General features: G+C 42.7%; 1 protein-coding gene across 44 annotated transcripts in view; it reads right to left on the reverse strand.

Moving 5' to 3' along the window:
• The window catches only part of cacna1ab (calcium channel, voltage-dependent, P/Q type, alpha 1A subunit, b), a 201,562-nt gene that overhangs the window by 110,504 nt on the left and 70,946 nt on the right, over positions 1 to 20,112 (reverse strand). For all 44 annotated transcript variants that reach the window (XM_033623514.2, XM_033623513.2, XM_078166409.1 and 41 more), the window contains exons 4-6: positions 4,686 to 4,777; positions 2,542 to 2,694; positions 1,899 to 2,086 (exon numbers count right to left, since the gene is read on the reverse strand). In XM_033623514.2, the coding sequence (XP_033479405.2) occupies positions 1,899 to 2,086; positions 2,542 to 2,694; positions 4,686 to 4,777 (433 nt within the window). The remainder of the gene's footprint in view (positions 1 to 1,898; positions 2,087 to 2,541; positions 2,695 to 4,685; positions 4,778 to 20,112) is intronic.

A 20,112-nucleotide genomic window follows, 5' to 3' on the forward strand; every position in this document is an offset into this window, starting at 1 on the left:
CGGACCAGAATAGAGAGTGGAAGAGAAGGAGGCGGAGAGGGAGGGAGAGCGACTCCGAAGGCAGGAAAAGGACAGATGAGAAGACGGATAAAGGAAGCCAAACAGAGAATGATAAAGAGAGAGGGGAATGGAAAATGGCTTTTGGACAAATAAATGGTGTTTTGAACCAAATCTCAAACTACTTTATGCCTCATTTAGCTAAATGAAATTCAAGCCAATCACCAACCCCCACACCCACCCTCCCCCGCGAGTCCTTCAGTTTGCTAAAAAACATACAGTACAAACCTAAGAGACTTCACAGTGAACAAAAAGAACATTGCAACTGTGAGTGGAGCGACAAGATTTGTGGTTGATGATGGCAGATTCTCTGTTGGCATGGATAGTGTAGCTAGCAACCAGTATCTGCAATAGGTTTGGCTTTTTTGTAGATAAAATATTATTTACAACACTGCGTTCAGACCAACAATAAAACTGCATCAAACACAGCCTACTCATATGTTTCAATGAGGCCACTGCGTTGGCACACTGGGGTCCCGATGCAGAGGGCCGAAAGCAGCCTAATTCAGGGATACTTAACTTGCTTTGCTAGGGGACCACTTTGCAAAATGACAGGAGGCCAGGGGCCAGACACAGCAGCCCTGCACAGGTCAGGTGTGTGCAAAGGCGTTTCCAAGAACTGAGGACATTTGGGGCATAGACCAGACCTCTGTCGGGGGGGTCTGGGGGTTCCTCTCCTGACAATTTTTTTTGATAAACAAGCTCTTTTTTGATGGTTTTTACACACTCTGGTATTGTATTTATATTAAAAGCACACACACACAAAAAAAATCCCCGTGTGAATCAATTTATTTTATTTTAAGCATCCTATCGGGGGCCAAGCTTGGCCTGCGGGCTATAAGTTCAGCATCACTAGACTGGTGCCGCTTTCTACAACGCCTGTCTGTTCTTGATTTAAGAGCACGGTCCCACTCCAAAGTTGTCGAAATCCGGCACTTGGGCAGAGACTTGCGGCGTCAGAAACCAATGAAAAAAGGCGTCCTTTAATGTCGGCATGATACGTGGCCAGTTGCTGTGATAGGTTGGTGGATCTGACTCATAGGCTGTAGTGACGGCTCGCAGACAGCCTGTCACTCAAAGCGGCCACGCCTTTAATAATGCGTAACTTTAAGCCTGTATAAAACTGAAATGGGTGAGCTATACAAAAATCCACCCTGCATACAGTTGTCACAAAGGTGGAAATTAGCTATAGGCTGTAAACATCCTAACTGCTTTATCGTAGGCAACTGGACTTGCTTGAGTTTCTTGAAGACGTTTCACCTCTCATCCAAGAGGCTTCTTCAGAGAGAGGTGAAATGTATTCTTTAGAAAGAAAGCAAGTCCAGTTGCCTACGATATAGCACTTAAGATTACCATGACCTGGATGATTGAGAATCTTCACCAACAGGCTGTCAACACATTTATTTCTGCAGTAAAGTTGGACATTTTAGCATGGAGGACAATGGGGACTGACTTGCTTTTGGAGCCAGCCTCAAGTGGCCTCTCAAGGAACTTGGCACTTCAATATTGGCTTCATTTTTCAGCTTTGGAGGTCGCTGCTTGATCAAAATCAACTGAGAAATTACAAATTAAGTTGTAATTGGTTGTGATTCAGGTTTTTTTTTTCCATGATGATATATAGGTCAAATCAATTCTATAAACAGCACAAATAAAATGTAAAAGGTAAAGATTTCTGATGGAAGCTTTAGCCAGCTTGCTGCTTTCTAATGCGAACACAGGACTTTATTGTTTATGTCAATAACAGGGCATTGTGGGTGGGGTTGAGACCTTTGGATGTTGTGCTGTGTACATGTTATTAAAAGTTAAAAGCAAAGTTTGGCTCACTGGACAGGCTGACTTACGTAGTAGAGCATGTCTGTCCATCCCTCCATGGTGATGCACTGGAAGACGGTGAGCACAGCAAACAGGATGTTGTCGAACTGGGTGATGCCGTAGTTGGGTCCAATCCAGCTACCTTCGCACACTGTGCCATTAGGACACATCCGGGCCGACGGCGATGTGCCACATGGGCTATCGTCCACTTGCTCTCCTGGTCAAAGAGAGAAAGACAAATATTAAGTAACAGGAAACACAATTGTTTGTTACCAACAAAGAGGCTGGTGGTGTAGATAAACTGACCCACCTTTCTCACAGCAGACAGTTTGACTTACACACAGTAGGAAAGGCAAAGGTGTTACAGATAACATTAATGATGGCTCTGTTGGTAGGTTCCACGTGAACTGGGATTTCAAATTTCGAATTTCAAATGGAGTGCCCCTTGAACCTCACCAACCCTGACCTCAAACTTCAAAGCCTCTTTCACATGTGCACTGCAAACCAAAAATGATCTAGACATTACCTGGTGAAGCTGTATGTGAGAACGCAAATGTACAAATCAGTTGATTCGAACATTTAACAGTCTCAACTTAATGATTTTTACAAACATGTCTGACTTGCTTTACTACTGTGTGGCTGATGGCAACAATAGTACTCTTTTTTACTTACGTGTGACTTTGTCGTAGCAGGTAGTGTGGAACTTTCCCATGTAGAACTCCAGGCCGATGATGGCGAACATGAGGATGGCCACGAACAACAGCAGGCCAATCTGCAGCAGGGGGATCATAGCCTTCATAATGGACTTGAGCACCACCTGCAGGCCTGGAGGACACAATCAGAGAGGGAGCTTGTAGTATAATCAATCGTCAAAGCACACTGACATAGAAAAAAGACATAGACTGTTAAGCTGGAATGTTATTGTGAAATGATTTGAGGTCATTAATTTCAGGCCACTGCATTCAAATTGTTGAAGCATTCAAAGCAACTGTAGTTTCTTACTGACTGGTTTTGTTTTTTTTACAAAGGCATACATTTTTAGGGTTTGGTCACACATGAGTGAATGCAGGTCAGTGACTGCTGCCTGCTGAGGCAATGTTGGTGCTGAATATAGGCAGAGCCTGATGTGATGGACACAAAAAGCTTGCTTATGTTAGCTAGCTTGCTAATAAATACCATGAAGCAGTGAATACATTCCTGTTTCCTGACTGTCAGCAAGAAAGCATGTCTTACAGTATGTTGGGCAGTTTGTATTTTTCATGGCCAGTATTATACAGTATCAGCTGGTTAGACACGGCAACAATCAATGTTGGAGGCTGCGACTTCGCCAAAGTTGAACTCCACAGGAAGCCAAAATGTGACTTTGCTTTCCCAGTGGAAGTGAAGAGGAGGCGAATACTTGCCACTGTTAATTTCACTAATGTGTGACTGTACCCTTACGGTGCAGCCCCACTATATGCGACCAATGCGCATAAACTTGCATCTGCCCCGCCTCGCTGATTGCCTGTGGATGCTGCTGGATTGGCTGTTTTGATATGAGCATGGTTGTCACACCATCTCGTCGCACCACCATTTTGGTCTGCATCAAAGGTATCCCAGCATCCTTTGTGCAGTGAATCCATCACCACTAATGCAAAATTAATGGAAACGAATTTCTGGTTGCAAATAATGGGGCTGCATTGTCAATATTTGCTGCTGTCATTCTGGTTTTAGTAACTTGTGATGGTTTGTCAAATTTGCACTGTTTTAGGTCAAACATATGATGATATGATAATCATCCATCCATCCATCCATCCATCCATCCATCCATCCATTTTCAGCCGCTTCTCCGGGGCTGGGTCGTGGGGCAGCAGGCCAAGCAAAGCACCCCAAACATCCCTCTCCCAGAAACACTTTCTAGGACTGACCCAAAAAATTCAAAGCTTCAAAGCTTCATTCGATGCCACGGGATTCAATTGTGAAAAAAAAATTGAAGCTCCGGCTCTTTTTTTTTTCCGATTTTTTGGGGGAGGCCACAACACTAACCCCCACCAGTCCGATACTGACAACGACCGCACTCAGAGCTGGCAGACATCCAAGAGGTCATCAGATGTGTTAGGCCTATAAGAGTTCACGTTCCAGGTCCACTTTGTGTTTTTAATTGATTGATTGTTTTGGTTGATTGACAAATAAAGGCCGGCCCCAGTAGGCCGTGTAAAGGAGCCATCCGGCCTGATTTTTGCATGAATTGCCTTAAAATGTTTCACAGTAAATCAGAGAACGGGGATATTATTGCTACTGGTTATTTGAAATGGATAAAGGTATTTTTTTATTGGTGAGTTAAGAGAGAATAGCCTATATATCATGTAATTAAAAAAGAAAAAAATCTCTGACAAGGAAATAGAAAGCCCAACACACAATGGAGACCTGCTATTATCCCGCTTGAACACAGACGACTAAATTCTTTCAACAATGTGACTCAAAATAATGATAAAATAGATTTTATTGATGTAAAATATGCATTTTCCAGTTCCACCGGTCCGCTCTCTTCTGATGCTCTGAGTTGAGCATCTGTTTGATTGTGCTGCAGTGTGCGCCAAGGGTTTTAATTTAGTGTTCAATCAAAAGTTAAACACTACTTACCACCGACCATTAGTGTTTTTTCATTTGTGAATATTTTTATCTTAATTCTAGTGTTCACCATAATTTTTTTTTAAGTCCGAGCTCTCTCAGCATGTCCGAGGAGATCGGACATATGATAACCATGACAATGTAAAAAGCAAAAGGAGGCAAACAAAACAGCTTGTACACAAAGGAACACATAGCACAGCACTTACTGGGAATCCCAGACACCAGTTTCAGTGGTCGCAGCACTCTGACGGCTCGTAGTGTCCTCAGGTCAAACTGAGACCCCACTGACGACAAAATACTGCAGAGACACAGCAGGAGGGAGGGAGAGAAAAAGCAGGAAACAACATCAGTTTGACAGGTGATGTCTTTCAAATAATTCATTTTTTATAAACATGTCTCATCGCACTCTGTATCATTCGAATTATAGTCTCATTTTATTGTCGAGGACTGTACATGGGAGAAAAAGAAAACAAATAAAAACATTATCCACTGAGAACGGACAGAGCCCGAAAGATCGCACCATCAGTCAAATTTTCCAACTTTCTACAGTTCCACGGCAACTGAGGGAATTCAATCTGCTGATAATGACAATTATTATGAGTATGTGATGCAGTCAAAAGTTCCAGAATCAGTAGGAGTGGAGATGGCTTGCCAAATTCCCGAATCTTGTTGAAAAACTATCTTAAATTTGTGTTATAACTGAAAAAGGAAACATGATTCTGCAGCTCCATGGACGTACACTCTGTGGTCCCATCATGGCACATGAAAGCCACAAATTATAGGTTTCCACCAAATTTAAAATCTAACTTAAATGTGTCGCATGAAACTTGCGAGATGAAATTGACAGTTACAACAGAAATGAGTCAGTGATTGAGTCAGTGACTCAGTAACAGTATGATGGCTTTTGCCACTATACCACCTCATTCCCCGCCTTTGTCATGACTTGGCTTCAGAGACACGCCTCCTGTTCTGATGGCACTGTATGTGTCTATCGTGTGTGTGTGTGTGTGTGTGTGTTCTGATGGCACTGTATGTGTCTATCGTGTGTGTGTGTGTGTGTGTGTGTGTGTGTGTGTGTGTGTGTGTGTGTGTGTGCGTGTGTTAAGCCGTGGTGTAAAGTCAGCCAGAGACAGGTTGGAAAATTCCATGCTCTGTCTCGTACGGGGGCGGAAGGCAGGGTCTGTCCAACACGAGGGGGAGGGTGGAGTGTGGGGGCGTAGAGAAGGGATGCTCTGAAGAGGAGGAGGAGGAGGAGGAGAGAGAGAGAGAAACGAAGAGTAGGAGCACAATACATCAGCAGACTTTGGCCTTAAGTCAGACATCATTAGAAGACAAAACAATCACTGATAATAAAAAAGAGAGTATGTTCTGTAAAACAAATTGTTGCTTCTTTCCATTAAGCTGCATTTCAGTTCAGTATGTTGGCATCTCTTTGAAATTTAATACCAAGTAGTTTTCTGGAGGCGACATTAGCTTACTGCCGACAGCTTATTTGTCTTGCCTAATCAGGGGCCAGCTGCACAAGATTTTACTTAAGGTCCACAATGAGGCTTTCTTAAATTAAAATCAGTTGCACAAAACACATCTTCTCCTTTGGGCTTCCTTAAAATGTTCACTTACTGTAAGTATTTAAGGGTTTCTCCTTATCTTGGTTTTATACTTGCCTTAAAGTTAGTCAAACCATAGCACAAAAGGTATCACAAGCTTAAGCGCAAGCAAACAAGTGGTTGTCATGGAAACATGTCATGCAGTAAATGCCTCGACATTTTAAGTAAGTCCCTTAGGTTACAAAAAATTAAGTCTTAATTGTCATTCTTAAGGAGAAAACGTAAGGTGTTTTGTGCAACTGGCTCCAGATACTCATCTATATAAGATATCTGCACATGTATGCAGAACCTGTAGACAACAGGACAAGATTTTGGTATCAGAAGCATTCTGGTTTCTGTTTGTAGCGCGAGTAGTCTTGACCTGTCACGTTTACACAACAGTCTGTGTGGAGAGGTGGAATGCAAAGGCCGAAATGCAATCTCGGAACCCATCTATCATCTAACAACGATGTAGGAGTGAGTTTATGGAACAGTTGTAGTGAGGAACTGGAAACATGTCAAACATTTAAACAAAAGTTTAGAAATAATGTATTGATCAAAATGTGAAAATAAATGATCAGGCTGTAATACTGACGTAGAAGAACAGGGTACAGGAAGTTAAAGTGTGTCAGATGCCTTTTGTATGATGTTTTTTTTTGTGTGTTGAATTTTGTCTTTGTTGCTATTTTGCCTTGTTTGCCTGTTTCAGTTTGTGTTGTTGAGCTGTAGCTTCAGCCTACACTTTTTTTGGACTGCAGACGTGCCTAAGTTACATTGAATTACTTTATTGGAATGTTCTGCACTGAACTATGTAAGTATCTGCCATTTTCTGAGAGGCTGTGACTTTAATGACGAAAATGTCGCATGTCTCATGCCCCGTATGTCGTAGAGACATGAAACTTTGCACAGAGATGCCTCTCCTCATGAGGAACAAATTTGCCTCAAGAATCCATAACTTCCGCTTATATAGATTTTACACCATTTTGAATTTTTTGATAAACACTTCAAATGGATCTCTTCCTAGGAAGTTTGAGCGATCTGCATGAAACTGGGTGAACATAATCTAGGGACCAATATCTAAAGTTCCCTCTTGGCAAAAGTTGGAAAACTTACTAAAACTGAGCTTCTATAAGGCAATGAATATTGTGGAGGGCGTGGCTCATCACATAAAGGTGTATAACATCTCAAGGGTTTCACCCATCACCACGCAACTTTGTAGGCATATGACCACACATAATCTGAGGGGACCCCTCCATTATTGACCCCATCAAACAAAATGGGGGCGCTAGAGAGCTAAGTTCTTATCTAGGCCTAACCGCCATATGGATTTTTACTCAGCTTGGTAGATATGTAGAACAGGACGCCTCAAGGTGACTGGAGAAATTTAACTCTAATTGGCAACTGGGTGGCGCTATAACAACAGAAAAATGCTTAAACATGGCTAAAATGCGACCGATCGCTGTGGCTCCCCCTGTGGACCAATGTTGTTGTTTTTTTTTCTAATTTTGGGTATGACTAAGTCATGGTATGGTATGCTGTACTCAATGGGTATGGACTAGTTTACATTAATTTGTAGATTAATACATGATGTTCTTATTTCTATTTGCAGACCAAAATAAATTCTAATTCTTATTCTAGTTTCATTTATGGTTGCAGCAGTACACCATGAAACCGTATACCCTGGTATGAAAACTCACGTTATTATATCATGCACAATCGCTTACAGTATCTACGATAAAAGATGTGGCAGGATGGAGAATCTCACACCCACACGTCTCCTTTCCACCTTTCCACCAAAAAAACTTCTGTTTTCATTTTTAAGGGTCACTGTTTAATGTAAATTATAATATTGTGTAATACCAAACACTATGAAACCGTGATATTTTCAGATACAATTATCACTGTGTAAATCTCACCTAGCTTCATATTATCTTCTTTTCAAATCTATTTGAGTTGAAATGCAGATGTCTGTTTAAAGAGGTTACAAGAAATGACTTGTACACAGAAAGGAAAGGCTGAGCTTGGATATCCGCTGGCTGCACCGGATCTGCCGAAAATTGTCTGCTGCCACCAGAGGCTTAGAGTCGTCAGACAGATTGCAGATGGGTTCTGAGACTGATCAGACACCAAAGTGATTTTGATTGGTCATTTCCTGTGCTAAGAAAGGACTTCCTCGTGTCCATACTAGTAATTTGGTTAGTAGTGACAGGACATCTTTATTACTGCGTATATTCAATGCTTGACTTCATATACCTCTAAGCATATTCTGCAACCAAAAAAAAACAAAATTTTTTTTGCCACCAACACAACCTTTCTCTCTAATACTCCTGTGTTATGTGCATCTGCTCAGAATCTGTAATTAGTCACGCTCGTCATCATCACTTATCATAAGGCTTCACAACTTTGTGCAATCTGTCAGCCCTCAAATTAATTCACTATTATGAAAGAGGTGCACCTGAGATGCAAAGCAAACTGTACCTTCAGGCTTCTGCATGTGTTCACAGAGTAACCTTGGTGCCAAAGGGATTAGAAAATCTGTCCCACAGAAAGGAGAGCTGTCCCTTAAAACAAGGACTCCTGATAAAGAACTGTACATTCAAACCATGAAAAGCAAGAAAGCAGGAAGAAATACCATTTACGTAGCAACACTATATAACACAATGAGCTAAAGGACGACAGAAAAGTGAAACATATCAAGAGGGGCAGAGGAAGTGAAAATTAATTGAGCTAAATTTTTAAACTTTTGGCATCTCCTTCTCCCTCCATGCCCCTATCTGTCTTATCCTCCTTCGTCTTCGCCCCCACCCCCCCTCCTCCATCTCTCTCCAGGTTGGTGCTAATTCCAGTAAGAGGTCATTTATTAACAGACACGGTACCGGCAGCCAAGCCCCTCATTCCCTCAATGGCTTTTTAACTGCTACGGCTAAAGGCCACGCTGCAGACCTGAAAACACTGGACCTCAGCAAAAAAAGCAAACAGCCTCAGGCCCAGTAAAGATCTAACAGGACACGTGGACAGATTATAGTCCAGCATGGTCTCTGTGTAAATGAGGGGCACACAACAGAGTGACGACCAAATCTGCATGTGATCGACAGGTGTTTTAAAATCTGCTTTTTTTGTGAAACTCCTACACATTCTGATTTGTCTTTATATGTATTGCCAACACGATGTTATGTAACTTTTTGAAGACGTTTAATCCTCATTTGAAGTTTTACAGCTACATGTGATGTTCACTATTTTAACTGTATAGTTTTGGCTTTCATTATTCAACATGTTTCTAATTCTGACTCCATTGTTAATATATATTTTTTCCATTTCTGTCTCTTGTCACAATTTGCTGCTCCAACTGCGACTTCCCCATATAGGGGCCATGAAAGCATCAGATACGTTTCAGTTTAAGAGAGCTGGATTTATGCATGGGTGAGTAGATGGATGCAGCAAAAGAGCAAAGGGTTTGTTTTGATATCTTGAATCCAAATTGTGACTTCTCCTGCCTTCCTGTCTCTCTGTCATTCATTCTCTCTCCTTTTGCTCTCTGTTTATGTTTGTCCCATTTCACTGCTCCTTTTTTTTTTCTCCCGCACATCTCATTCGAGGGCGAAAGCAGAGCTTCAATATTCATCCGTGTGAGACGGCAACCATCCGCTTCTGCCAGACAACCCAAACCTCCAGGATGCAGTCACCCCTGGCAACGGCTGAACCTGCCCACAATGCGCCGAGGTGGCCAGTAGAGGGAGCAGTGACTGTGCAGCTGGTTGTGATGAGGATGGAGGGGGAGGGGTGTAGGGAGAGAGGGAAACAGTGGACCAACAACAGGAGTGTAAAGTAAGAAGAGGTAAGAGTTAGATAAAGGGAGAGGAAGAAACAGAGTAACAGAAAAGGAAAAATGGAAGGTGCAGGAGAAGGAGGCTAAATAAGGATATGAAATGACTTATTATTGTTATGACTACTCTTATTCTAGTTTATAAATTTCTTTTAATATAAAATGGCCTTTGCCTCCAAGATTGATGGTGTAGGCTATTATGACTGCAACAAAAATGAGGCAATAATCAAAGTTACTGCATTTATCAACAAATTCATTATCTTGAAAAGCCCAAAATGTAGGTTTTAAAGATTGTGGCTGCATGTATATCAACCTAGCCTGAAAATAAGGCAAGAGAAGCTGTCTCTCTCAAGCTATTACAGATATAATAATGGCTTTGTATGCTGATGTTGAAAAAAAACTCATCAACTGTTGATAATTGGGAACAGACATGATGTAATTTCGGTCATTATGTACATTTTGGACAAAGAGATTTAAAATATACGCTCTCGTTATCACTGAATAATAAGCACAATGAGATAAAAATGGGCAGGTTACAGTGTATTAAAGAGTACAGCTAACGTCGCTACTACACTAAGTTAAATTACGCTTTATTATTATTATTTTTTTTAAATCTCTTACTCTTCTCAATTACCATTAGTAATGTTATTAAGCTTTAACTATAGCCCTATTTAAACAGGAATTGTGCAAATTTGCAGGAAACCCCAATCAGTCTTCTTTCAGCATTGGCAATATAAAAACAAAATCGGGGAGTGCAGCAAAATGCCGCCTACCTACTTTTGTTTATACAGAATGTGCCTTTTTCGAGGCAATGGGGGGCGTGAGCAAGTAACAAAACGTGTAGCTCAGTGTGTGACGTAAACAGTGATGTGGGAGGGAAGCCGCGGCTGGTCAGTCCTTCGGCGATTCTCTCATAAGTCGGCCCGTCCTTCACCGTCCCCGTCATCTGACGGTTAATGGCCTCTTCGTTTGCGAGGGCAAGGAGGGCGCGCAATTCCTTGTCTCCCCAGTTGCTCATCTTTACAGTGTCTGTCGGGTTTGCATTTCCCTCTTGCTACTAGCTGCCCGCTAATTCCTGCTATCAGCTGTTTCCTGTTTATCCACTGCCAGTGGGTTGCACGTGCAGCGTCATCAACAGCTCCTCCCACAAGTCATCAACAGCCCCTCCCGTGGCAGAAGGCCGTCTCGTTCTTTTTAACCAAAAATTTTCCGCCAGTATTTCTACCCTACTAGGCAGAAAATTGGGCACCTCGGATCAACTCGCCATTCCGGCTCTGTGTGTCTAAACGCTCGCAGCTTGCCGGCAAAACGGACCAACATTCACCGAAAATCTGGCAGTGTAAAAGGGGCTTAAGTCTTTAGTGAAGGCTGTTTGACATTTACACCATCTAGCACTAATCAACACTGTAGCTAGTACCATTAGCATAGTAACTCTGGGACCTGTCAGAGGATGCATACTTGTCCTAAATAAAGCATGCAGTATGCATTATGCAAACAAAAGCAAAATAAACAGTCTGCCAAAAAAACACCTGGATGTAGCTCAGATTGGCAAAAAATCTACCTCACCTTTCGCACAGTGCAAACCTCTGGAGTGTTCACAACAACTAACATCTTTCCTGATTTGACCTTGTGTAAGGAGAACAATTCACAATGTGACTACAGGCTACAGCCTAACTGTAATGAACATATAACTACATTTGTCCTTCTACCTATAACAAAGCATGACTAAGCTAATGTTTGATATTAAGAAGATATGAACCGTAGCGAGCTGTCAATAAGAAAACAACACAACATACAATTGTTGGATTTTTTGGTGTAAAGCCAATCCTTGTCTCAAACTGCATCACATGTTTACCCTCTTTCCTCTGCTAATTAGTTACATTCAACTGTACACTGTACAACCAGTCCTTATTAAACCATTCCTTTAAGTGACAGACTCTACAAACACGTGGGAGATTTTCCCGTATTAGACCAGAGTCCCCGATGAAATAAAGACTTGGGGGGGAGAGCGAGAACATCCCTCGAGAGACAGAGAGTGAGAGAAGGAGTGAGCAGATTGATAGAGAGTGATAGTCCTGTGTGTCAAAAGTGTGAGATTCAGCTGCGGAGAGGGAGCAACCCCAAAGACAGAGAGAGACGGAGAGACTCCAGAGAGACAGACGGGGAGAGTTTTATCTGCAGAGGGAGAAGGTGTTTGGACAGCGATGACAGAAGCTCTCACTCCGGGGAAACACCTAACAATCAACCTGTAAAGCGCGCGCACACACATGCGCACACACAATATAGATTGTGCTATATTATGCAACTGTGCTACATTATGCTTAGTGTGTTCACCTTTACTGTGTTGCAGCTGAACCCTTCTATCTTGTCCTGTATCCTGCATATCAATTAAGCGGGGTTTCGTAATGAATTAAAAGTAATGAGCGAGGCTGAGATGAAGGATGTCATATGGTGAGGTGGAGAGGTGTTTCCTTGTCGAGTCCATCATTTTCTATATCACAAGACCTCAGAGTGCATTAACACGTTCATCCTTTGAGAACCCATTGTGCCATCTATGTACGATGAAGAACTTTTACAGACTATGAAAAGACACATGAGCATGAACATGTAATACATGAATTTATAGATGAGAAGCTCAGCCCTTCGGTCATTGTGGCCATTTTAAAAAGGAACACCCTGTGGCACCCAGTAGCTCAGTGGTTAGGGCAGGCATCCCATGTACAAAGGAACGGTTCGTGCAATTTCAGCCTGCAGCCATTTGCCTCATGTTCCCTCTCCCACTTTTCACTCTCCTGTTCTATCAAATAAAGGCAAAAGCAAAAAAAAAAAAAAAAAATCCTTTAAAAATCCTTTACCGTAACCACTTAATTGTTTAAATTTTTGTTTAAGTTTTCATAACTATTTATTGCAGATAAAGGTGCCCTAATTGATTTTGTTAAAGGCACAGCGTGTCAATTTTTACACATATTAATTGTTTTTCATTGCCGATGAGTGAACAGATTTCTCCGACTTTCTCGGTTGCCTGATGACTGACTTCTATGTAAAGGTCTTGGGTCAAATTTTGAGGGAAAATCCAAATTTATTCCAACATCGGCTGCATCTCTCTTCAGCTCTGCTACAGTGCTAAAACGTTAGAGTGTGCACCAGTAGCTAACATTAGAGAAGAAATGGAGTCCTCTACCGTCAATAAATAACCAGTGTTGTATCGAATAGTGTTTTCCTCCTCTTAATGTGTAGCGCCCCCTTCAGTGGTTGGGGTAGGGCCAAGGGTTTGGGTAAGGTTTAAGTAGGGACACACACACTTTGACGCAACAGCGGCATCCTCCACGACAGAATCCACACATGCTGTGTTTCCGTCAATACATTTTGCATTGGCAGCTCCAGAGATGGATCGCCAGTTAGTGGCTGTAACAGCTCAAATTCAGCCAACGTAAACCTCACTGGTAACTTACCGCAGATGTTTGTGTTGGCTGAATTCGAGCTCTTACAGCCACTGACTGAAGGTCCAGCTCCAGAGCCCCTGCTCGCTCTCCTCCAGGGGAAGGAATCTCTGAGTGGCAGGTGTGAAGCGGAAGGACATTAGGGTGTGCTCGCTAATTCAGTCAGTTTATCAAATTCAGTGCCCCACATCATAACTTCAGTGCTCTCTGGTGCTGAAAATAAATCCCAGAGGTGACACCAACATGGGAAATGTAATGTGATATTGTGGTTTTAGCGCACTAATATTAGTTAACATTGGCTTTTTTTCTAATGCGGACAAATTGCTAGCTAGCAACTAAAGCAAAATACTGTATTGAGTGGATAATGTCAGCTGTTTCATTCAGACTCCCAGGGCTGATTTGCAAATTATCTCATCAGCTCTGCAACCAATGCCAGATTCATGCAGCATAGCTAAGTTAATGTAGCCAACACCGAGCTGAGTGGCCAATGAACGTAACCTAACATAAGGTTAGCCAGCTAGCTGAAAAGGTACACTGCATTGATCTGCTGTGGGTTGCTTTGTAAGATCAGCTGATAAATTTGCAAATGGCAAGCTAGTTAGTATCATGGAGTCAGTCCAAATGGAATATGGGAACATACAGGTTGTAACGTGACTGTAAATTCATTTCTAGCATTCAATCAACATGATGCCGGTCAATCACGGCCAGTCTCTTGCTTGTCACTGTTGTAGGTGATGCAGGTGCTCGCTCATGGCTACAGAGGATTCTGACTGCAGATCATTTAACAGCTTCAGAGAGAGGTGTCACTAAAAACAAGGATTTTCTGAAGTCACATACAGAACCTTTCAATACAGCAGCCCCCTTAAATCCCCAAATTTCCTCCCATTTCACTGATATTAAGAGAATGAACTATAAACTGTGCTGATTTTCAAAATAAACACTGACAAATTTTACTAAACAGTCAACTATCAGAGAGATCTACAGACAGTGAAATGTGTGATGTCCTGTCTCCTCTGTCCCTGCAGAGGGACACCAGTGTGAGGATGATGATGGTAATGACCAGCCGCCCTGATGAGGAGGAAGATCTCGCAGGTCACTCGCCACCTTCACTTTGCCTGGTCTCTCCCCGTCCATGGCATTGCCATGGCAACCGGCGATTCCTCTCTTCGCCGAGTCTCCACGGTTACCGACCGGCTCTCATTCATAAGCGTTGCCAGGGCAACGCAGCCCTGGCTCATTGATGGAATCTCGGCATTGTCGCAGCAACGGGGATGGGAAGTGGGTCTCCTAACGATTGATTTTCAACCCCTCCAAACCCCCGCATCTCCCTCCCACCTACGCACACACACACAAACACACACACAAACACTCCACACATTATCCTTAACTACCCCCATAAACTCTCACACAACAGCAGCTCCTGTGCATGGTGCAAGTGTACAGTATGTGCACACAAGCGTAGCTTCCCTCGCATGTACACGCACACACACACACACACACACACACACACACACACACACAAACTAACCAAACGAGTGCATCCTTTTACCGCATACAAACACAGACACACTCTCATCAAATCTGTGTGCATGTGCTCACACTGCACACATACACAGATTTCATGACAGTGACGAATGCAGCGCAGTCCAGGTAGTATGGATGACCCACTTTCTCTGCTGCTGCTGGTGTGTTGAACACAAAAATTGTGTTTTGTAACATGTACACAAGGCACATCAACTATACACACACAAACGCACAGAATCAGATATAAGAGACCGATTCTTTATGGGCAGTTCTTGTAAAATCCTACACCTGTAATTTAGGGCTGCTGTTTGATCATGAACTTAAATCCAATTGACTCTGAGTGGTCAAATCAGACTGACTGTCAATAATGTTTAACCACTTTTTAAATACAGACAAAAGCCCCACAGTGCTCAGGTGAGGTCAGGGCTTTACAAATATGTAGCGACCAGCTGCCAGGCCGTAAGCAGCAAGCATCCAAAAGACACAGCGATGAAAAAAATGCAAATATAGCAAAAAGAAATCACAATATGTACTTTTACACTAGCTACCTGTGTGTTTTTGATTTTAAGATTTGCTAATCACCAGAAGGTTTCTATTTCTGAACTGCTAACCTCTTGTTTTGCACTTTGAGACCCTGAGACAGAGCAATCCCAGCAGTTCAGAGGTCCAGACTAAGACATAAGTAATTGTGCCTTTGACAAGAGGCCTCTGAGGTTTTGGGACGACCTGCTCGATGTGTAGGACTGCAAAAATATGGCTCAGGTTGTAATAAATCGGGGTGCACTTCTACAGTGCATACGTCTCCATTTATGTGATGCCAACTAACGTAAACTGGCACTAATCAACAGAGGATGGGTCACAACCGGCATTCCTATCATATAAATGAAAATGTAGACGTGTCATGGTGTAAGACTGTGTGTGTAGGGTGTGTTGGATGTAATGCATGCTATCACAGCGTGGTGTCTTTGGTAAAAATAGTAAAAACACACACAACATGCAAGAGACCAGGACAAGTTCCAGCCAGTGACATGTGCATGAGATGTGTGTGTGTGTGTGTGTGTGTGTGTGTGTGTGTGTGTGTGTGTGTGTGTGTGTGAGAATATGTGCACATGGATTATGTGTGTATTGTGTGGAAATAGTGTGGGAGTGCCATGTGTCATCACAGTGTGAACTCCTGTCCCCTTAGTGCCTCCCGCTGAGCCCTCACCCCTCACTCACACACACACATACGCACACACACACGCATGCACGCACACACACACACATGATGGACAATGTTCCAGCATGACACAGTGCACAGTTAAGGAATTGGAACAATCTGTTCAAGCATGCAAGAAATAAACAAGTGGCTTCATGTCAAAAATTTGAGAAATACTGGTTTTATCACGGCCATTATTATTAAGATATGTGTACAGGAAAAGTGCCCAATTAATAAATGTTAATAATAAATGCTCTAAGCTGACCGTCATTGACACATATGAACTTTTGCTCTGGCAGTTTATGATTCATGGTACAGTAAAGGAACTGTATGTCAGAGTCTTCCCTGCATGCATGGAGCAGAACATGGATACCGTTGCCCTTCAACACAACTCAAACCCAAAAAGCAGTGGCGTGAGCTCAGTTTGACAGAACTTAAGTAAAGGGACTGTTTTTTAAAAATGTCCCAAGCAGAAGTAAGATTACAGTGCTTGTGTTAAAATTGTTCCAGGATTCATGAAGCTTAAGGCAAGTTAACGTAAAGACTTTTTAAGACCTTTGAATGCCACTCAAAAGACCAATTCTACAATTACAAAAGTAGAGGGAAAAAACATAAGCCAACATCTACACTGTAGGGTCAATTTTGCCCAAATGTTCATTTTGTCAGGGGGCAGAAACGAGGATAGAACAGAAATTCAAATACCTGGCATTTGTTGGCACGTTTTCTCTGCATGTGCGATTCTACTACCTTGAATCTCATCGTGAGTTTGAAATACTTCTTGCATACAGTACACTGAGTCTATGCATTCCCTTGTACCGGTTTCAGCCATGCCATAAAATCTTGGTTAGATAGCCAATTTTCATTGAATTTCAAATTCCCCATGTCACCCAGCTGACAGCAACAGCTAGCTAGCTGACAGTGGATCCTCTGCTCTGAGCATCCTGGCCAGAAACTAATATGAGTGTTGTTGGTTCAGCTGTCCTCATCTGCATGACACTTATGTGAGAGGCATTCTGTCAACTAATAGGAATGATGACTTATACCATGACAACCCCAATATGACCCTTACATCGAACAACAAAGAATGTTATTTGTAACTGTGACCCGTGTAACTTGTGTTGGCAGAGAAAGGTAATTTGTCTGTGCCTTCCAATGCAGTTACACAGTTGAATAAATAATCAGATTTATGACTTGACAATGGTTAAAAGGATAGTTCGGATTTTTTAAACTGAGGTTGTATGAGGTAATTATCCATGGACATTATATTACATACAGTAGATGTCAGTCAGCACACCTCCAGTTTGGAGAAGCAGGCTGGAGTACGACATGGACGCTAAGTGATCTACTGCTGCTGATAGGGGTCAGCAACAAAATGTATTCTAGCCACCTAAAAAAATCATTATCAGTTGAAGTGACCACTATATTTAGGGTATTTTCACCACTCTGCCTTTCTGTCAGACAGCTCGTTCCAACGGGGAAGCTGTTAACGGCTAAAGCCACCAGACTCCATTGATAAAAACAGTAATTTTGGCTCACTGAACACTGGAGCTGCTGGTCTACTGCTGCTTCAGTTAGTCAGTTTTATTGTGTGGTTTCGGTGAATCTGAACTAACACTTTAAAATGTCAAAGTCACAAAATAATACAAACAAAATACCTGAGTAGACCAGCAGCTCCTGTGTTCAGCAATGTTCACTAAAAAAATCACTGTTTTTCTCAATGAAGTCTGGCTTTGAAAAGAGCGATAAAGCGGCTTCTTTTTCCAGCTGGAAATCAATGTCTAATATTAAGGTAAAGCAGTGAAGATATTCTAAATATAGCGTACACTTAAAGAGATATTAATTTTTTTAGGAGGGATTTTTTTTCAGGTGGCTGAAATAGGTTTTGTTGCCGACCCCTCCACAGCAGTAGATTGCTTGGCTTCCATGTTGGACTCTAACCTGGTTCTCCAAACTGAGGGCGTGCCGACCGACATCTACTGTATGTAATATACTGTCTATAGATAAGTAAAAAAAATAATCTGAACTGTCCCTTTAAGGTTCTCCAAACCCCTCACACCCATGCCATGCTCCCCCTCTGTCTCTCTCCTGTAGATACGGGACATTAAGCAGCACTTTATGACCATTATGTCACTGCTCACCCCCACCAAGGTGGTACGCCCCCAATCACTTTCTCTTATTGGGAGAGCCCATTTGTTTTGTGCAGAGGGGTTACGGGAGAGAAATGCTTGGTAGTGTTGGAGGTGAAGGGGGATATTATAATGGCTCCATCACCTCAGGGGTTGGGAATCTTTTCTACCAGCTCATGTCATCAGACTCCTCCTTCTCACTTCATCAAAGACACCGCTTTCTTTTCTTCTCTCCATCCAAACATCTCTTTTTATCTCTCATTGCATCCCTCTCTGCTTTCTCCCCCCCCCCCCCCAGTTCTCTTTACTGGCTGCTGGAGCTTTCATTGGCAGAGGCAGGATGTGAGCACTCTCATTCTGACCACATTCTCCATCCTCATCCCCCCTTCCTCTTCCTTTCCCTCTCTTCATCTTCTCGCTCTCACATTATTGCTGATCTCAGCAGAGTGCGTACACTCAGCTGATGGACTCCCTCTCTACCTCCACCCCCAACCAAACTCCCTTATTTCCCCTTCATTCCTCTCTTTCCCCACCTTTCCTTCTCTCTGTCTCTCACGTCTTCTAATTTAACTTCACGTACGAACAGGTGGAGGAAGGATGAAGGTGCTCTTTCATCTATGCCTTTACTCCAGCCATCCACCCTTCTGCCCTTTAATGACATATATGTTTATTAACCTTATTTATCTGGGGAAGGTTTGCTGAGTGTGCATGCTTTTCTGCAAACACACTCTGGCCACTGGACAGTTTTGGAGCTTAAGTCATTCACATAAAAGCACCTTGATGGCTGGTTTTAAAGCAGTCATGTGGAAATTGACATTTTTAAAACTGTGGAGACAGTTTTTTAATTAAATAAATAATGTCTTATTGCTCTTTTGAATTTGCTGTTGAGGACATTTGCCCTGAACTGTTCCTGTTAAAAGGTGCCTTGGTGGACAGCAGTAACAGAGCAAAAGGAAGTTCGATCTGCCTTCACTTTGTGTTGTCGGTTTGTCCCAGCTACTGTATAATTTCAAAGTTCTCTGGTGCAGTAGCTGTCTGTCAGTGCTGCTCCGTCCTTCCATCCATCCCTGTCCTTTAATTACATCGACCCTCATCTCTCTCCTGTTCACCCACGTCATTCTTTCCTGTGTCTCTAATCTTCCTCCAGTTTTTCCATTCACCTCTCCCCCTCGTTCTCTCTCTCTCTCTGCCGGGCCGGCTGATTGGCCCACCTGTCCCTCCGTCTCCTGCCAGCATGACTCTTGGACCTCATGAGGGCACGACGTCTGGACTTCTGTGTCCTTGTTTGCATGCGTCTTTCCTCTTAGGGTGTTGGTGGGTGTTTTCGGGCAGGCAACGTGACATGTAGTTGGATGTTTGTGTGTAGAGTATGTGGTGTTTTTAGGGCGGTAGTCGACCAAAGAATTTCTTGGTCGAGTTAAATTCTACCTACTCTTCAACCAACTGATAAAAGAATCTGCATGTTATCTGGATCGACTAAATCAGCCACTATCTGGTAGCGTTGCGTGTACACCAAAACATTTTATCCTGTATCCTATTTTTTGAATTCTTCGCAGCAGCAGCACTGTTTATTTGAGCCCCAAACACTTTCGGTATGGTACCTTTGGAACCAAAAGCAACCCTTCAGACATGGTACCTAGACCCTAGCGTTTCCACCGCAAACAGTACTCTTCAATGTGGGCGAGGTTGTTGTCACACTGCTTCATCCAGCACTCACTGGACACAGATGGACGTCTGCACCTCTTTTATCGTCCAGGGAACGGGGTTGCATGCCGACATTTTCAGAACAACGTAAAACAGGCTGCAGTGAGAGTCTCTCTCCATGGGATATTTAAAATTATTGTGCATTTAGTCCTTCTCAGGCAAGCTCATGTACGCTTCCTGCCCAGCACCAAACAGCAGACAGATAAAGGTAGCAATTAGCTGGTAAAGAAAT

Source organism: Epinephelus lanceolatus, chromosome 3, assembly GCF_041903045.1.
Source record: "Epinephelus lanceolatus isolate andai-2023 chromosome 3, ASM4190304v1, whole genome shotgun sequence".
In the NCBI taxonomy this organism is placed as follows: domain Eukaryota; kingdom Metazoa; phylum Chordata; class Actinopteri; order Perciformes; family Serranidae; genus Epinephelus; species Epinephelus lanceolatus.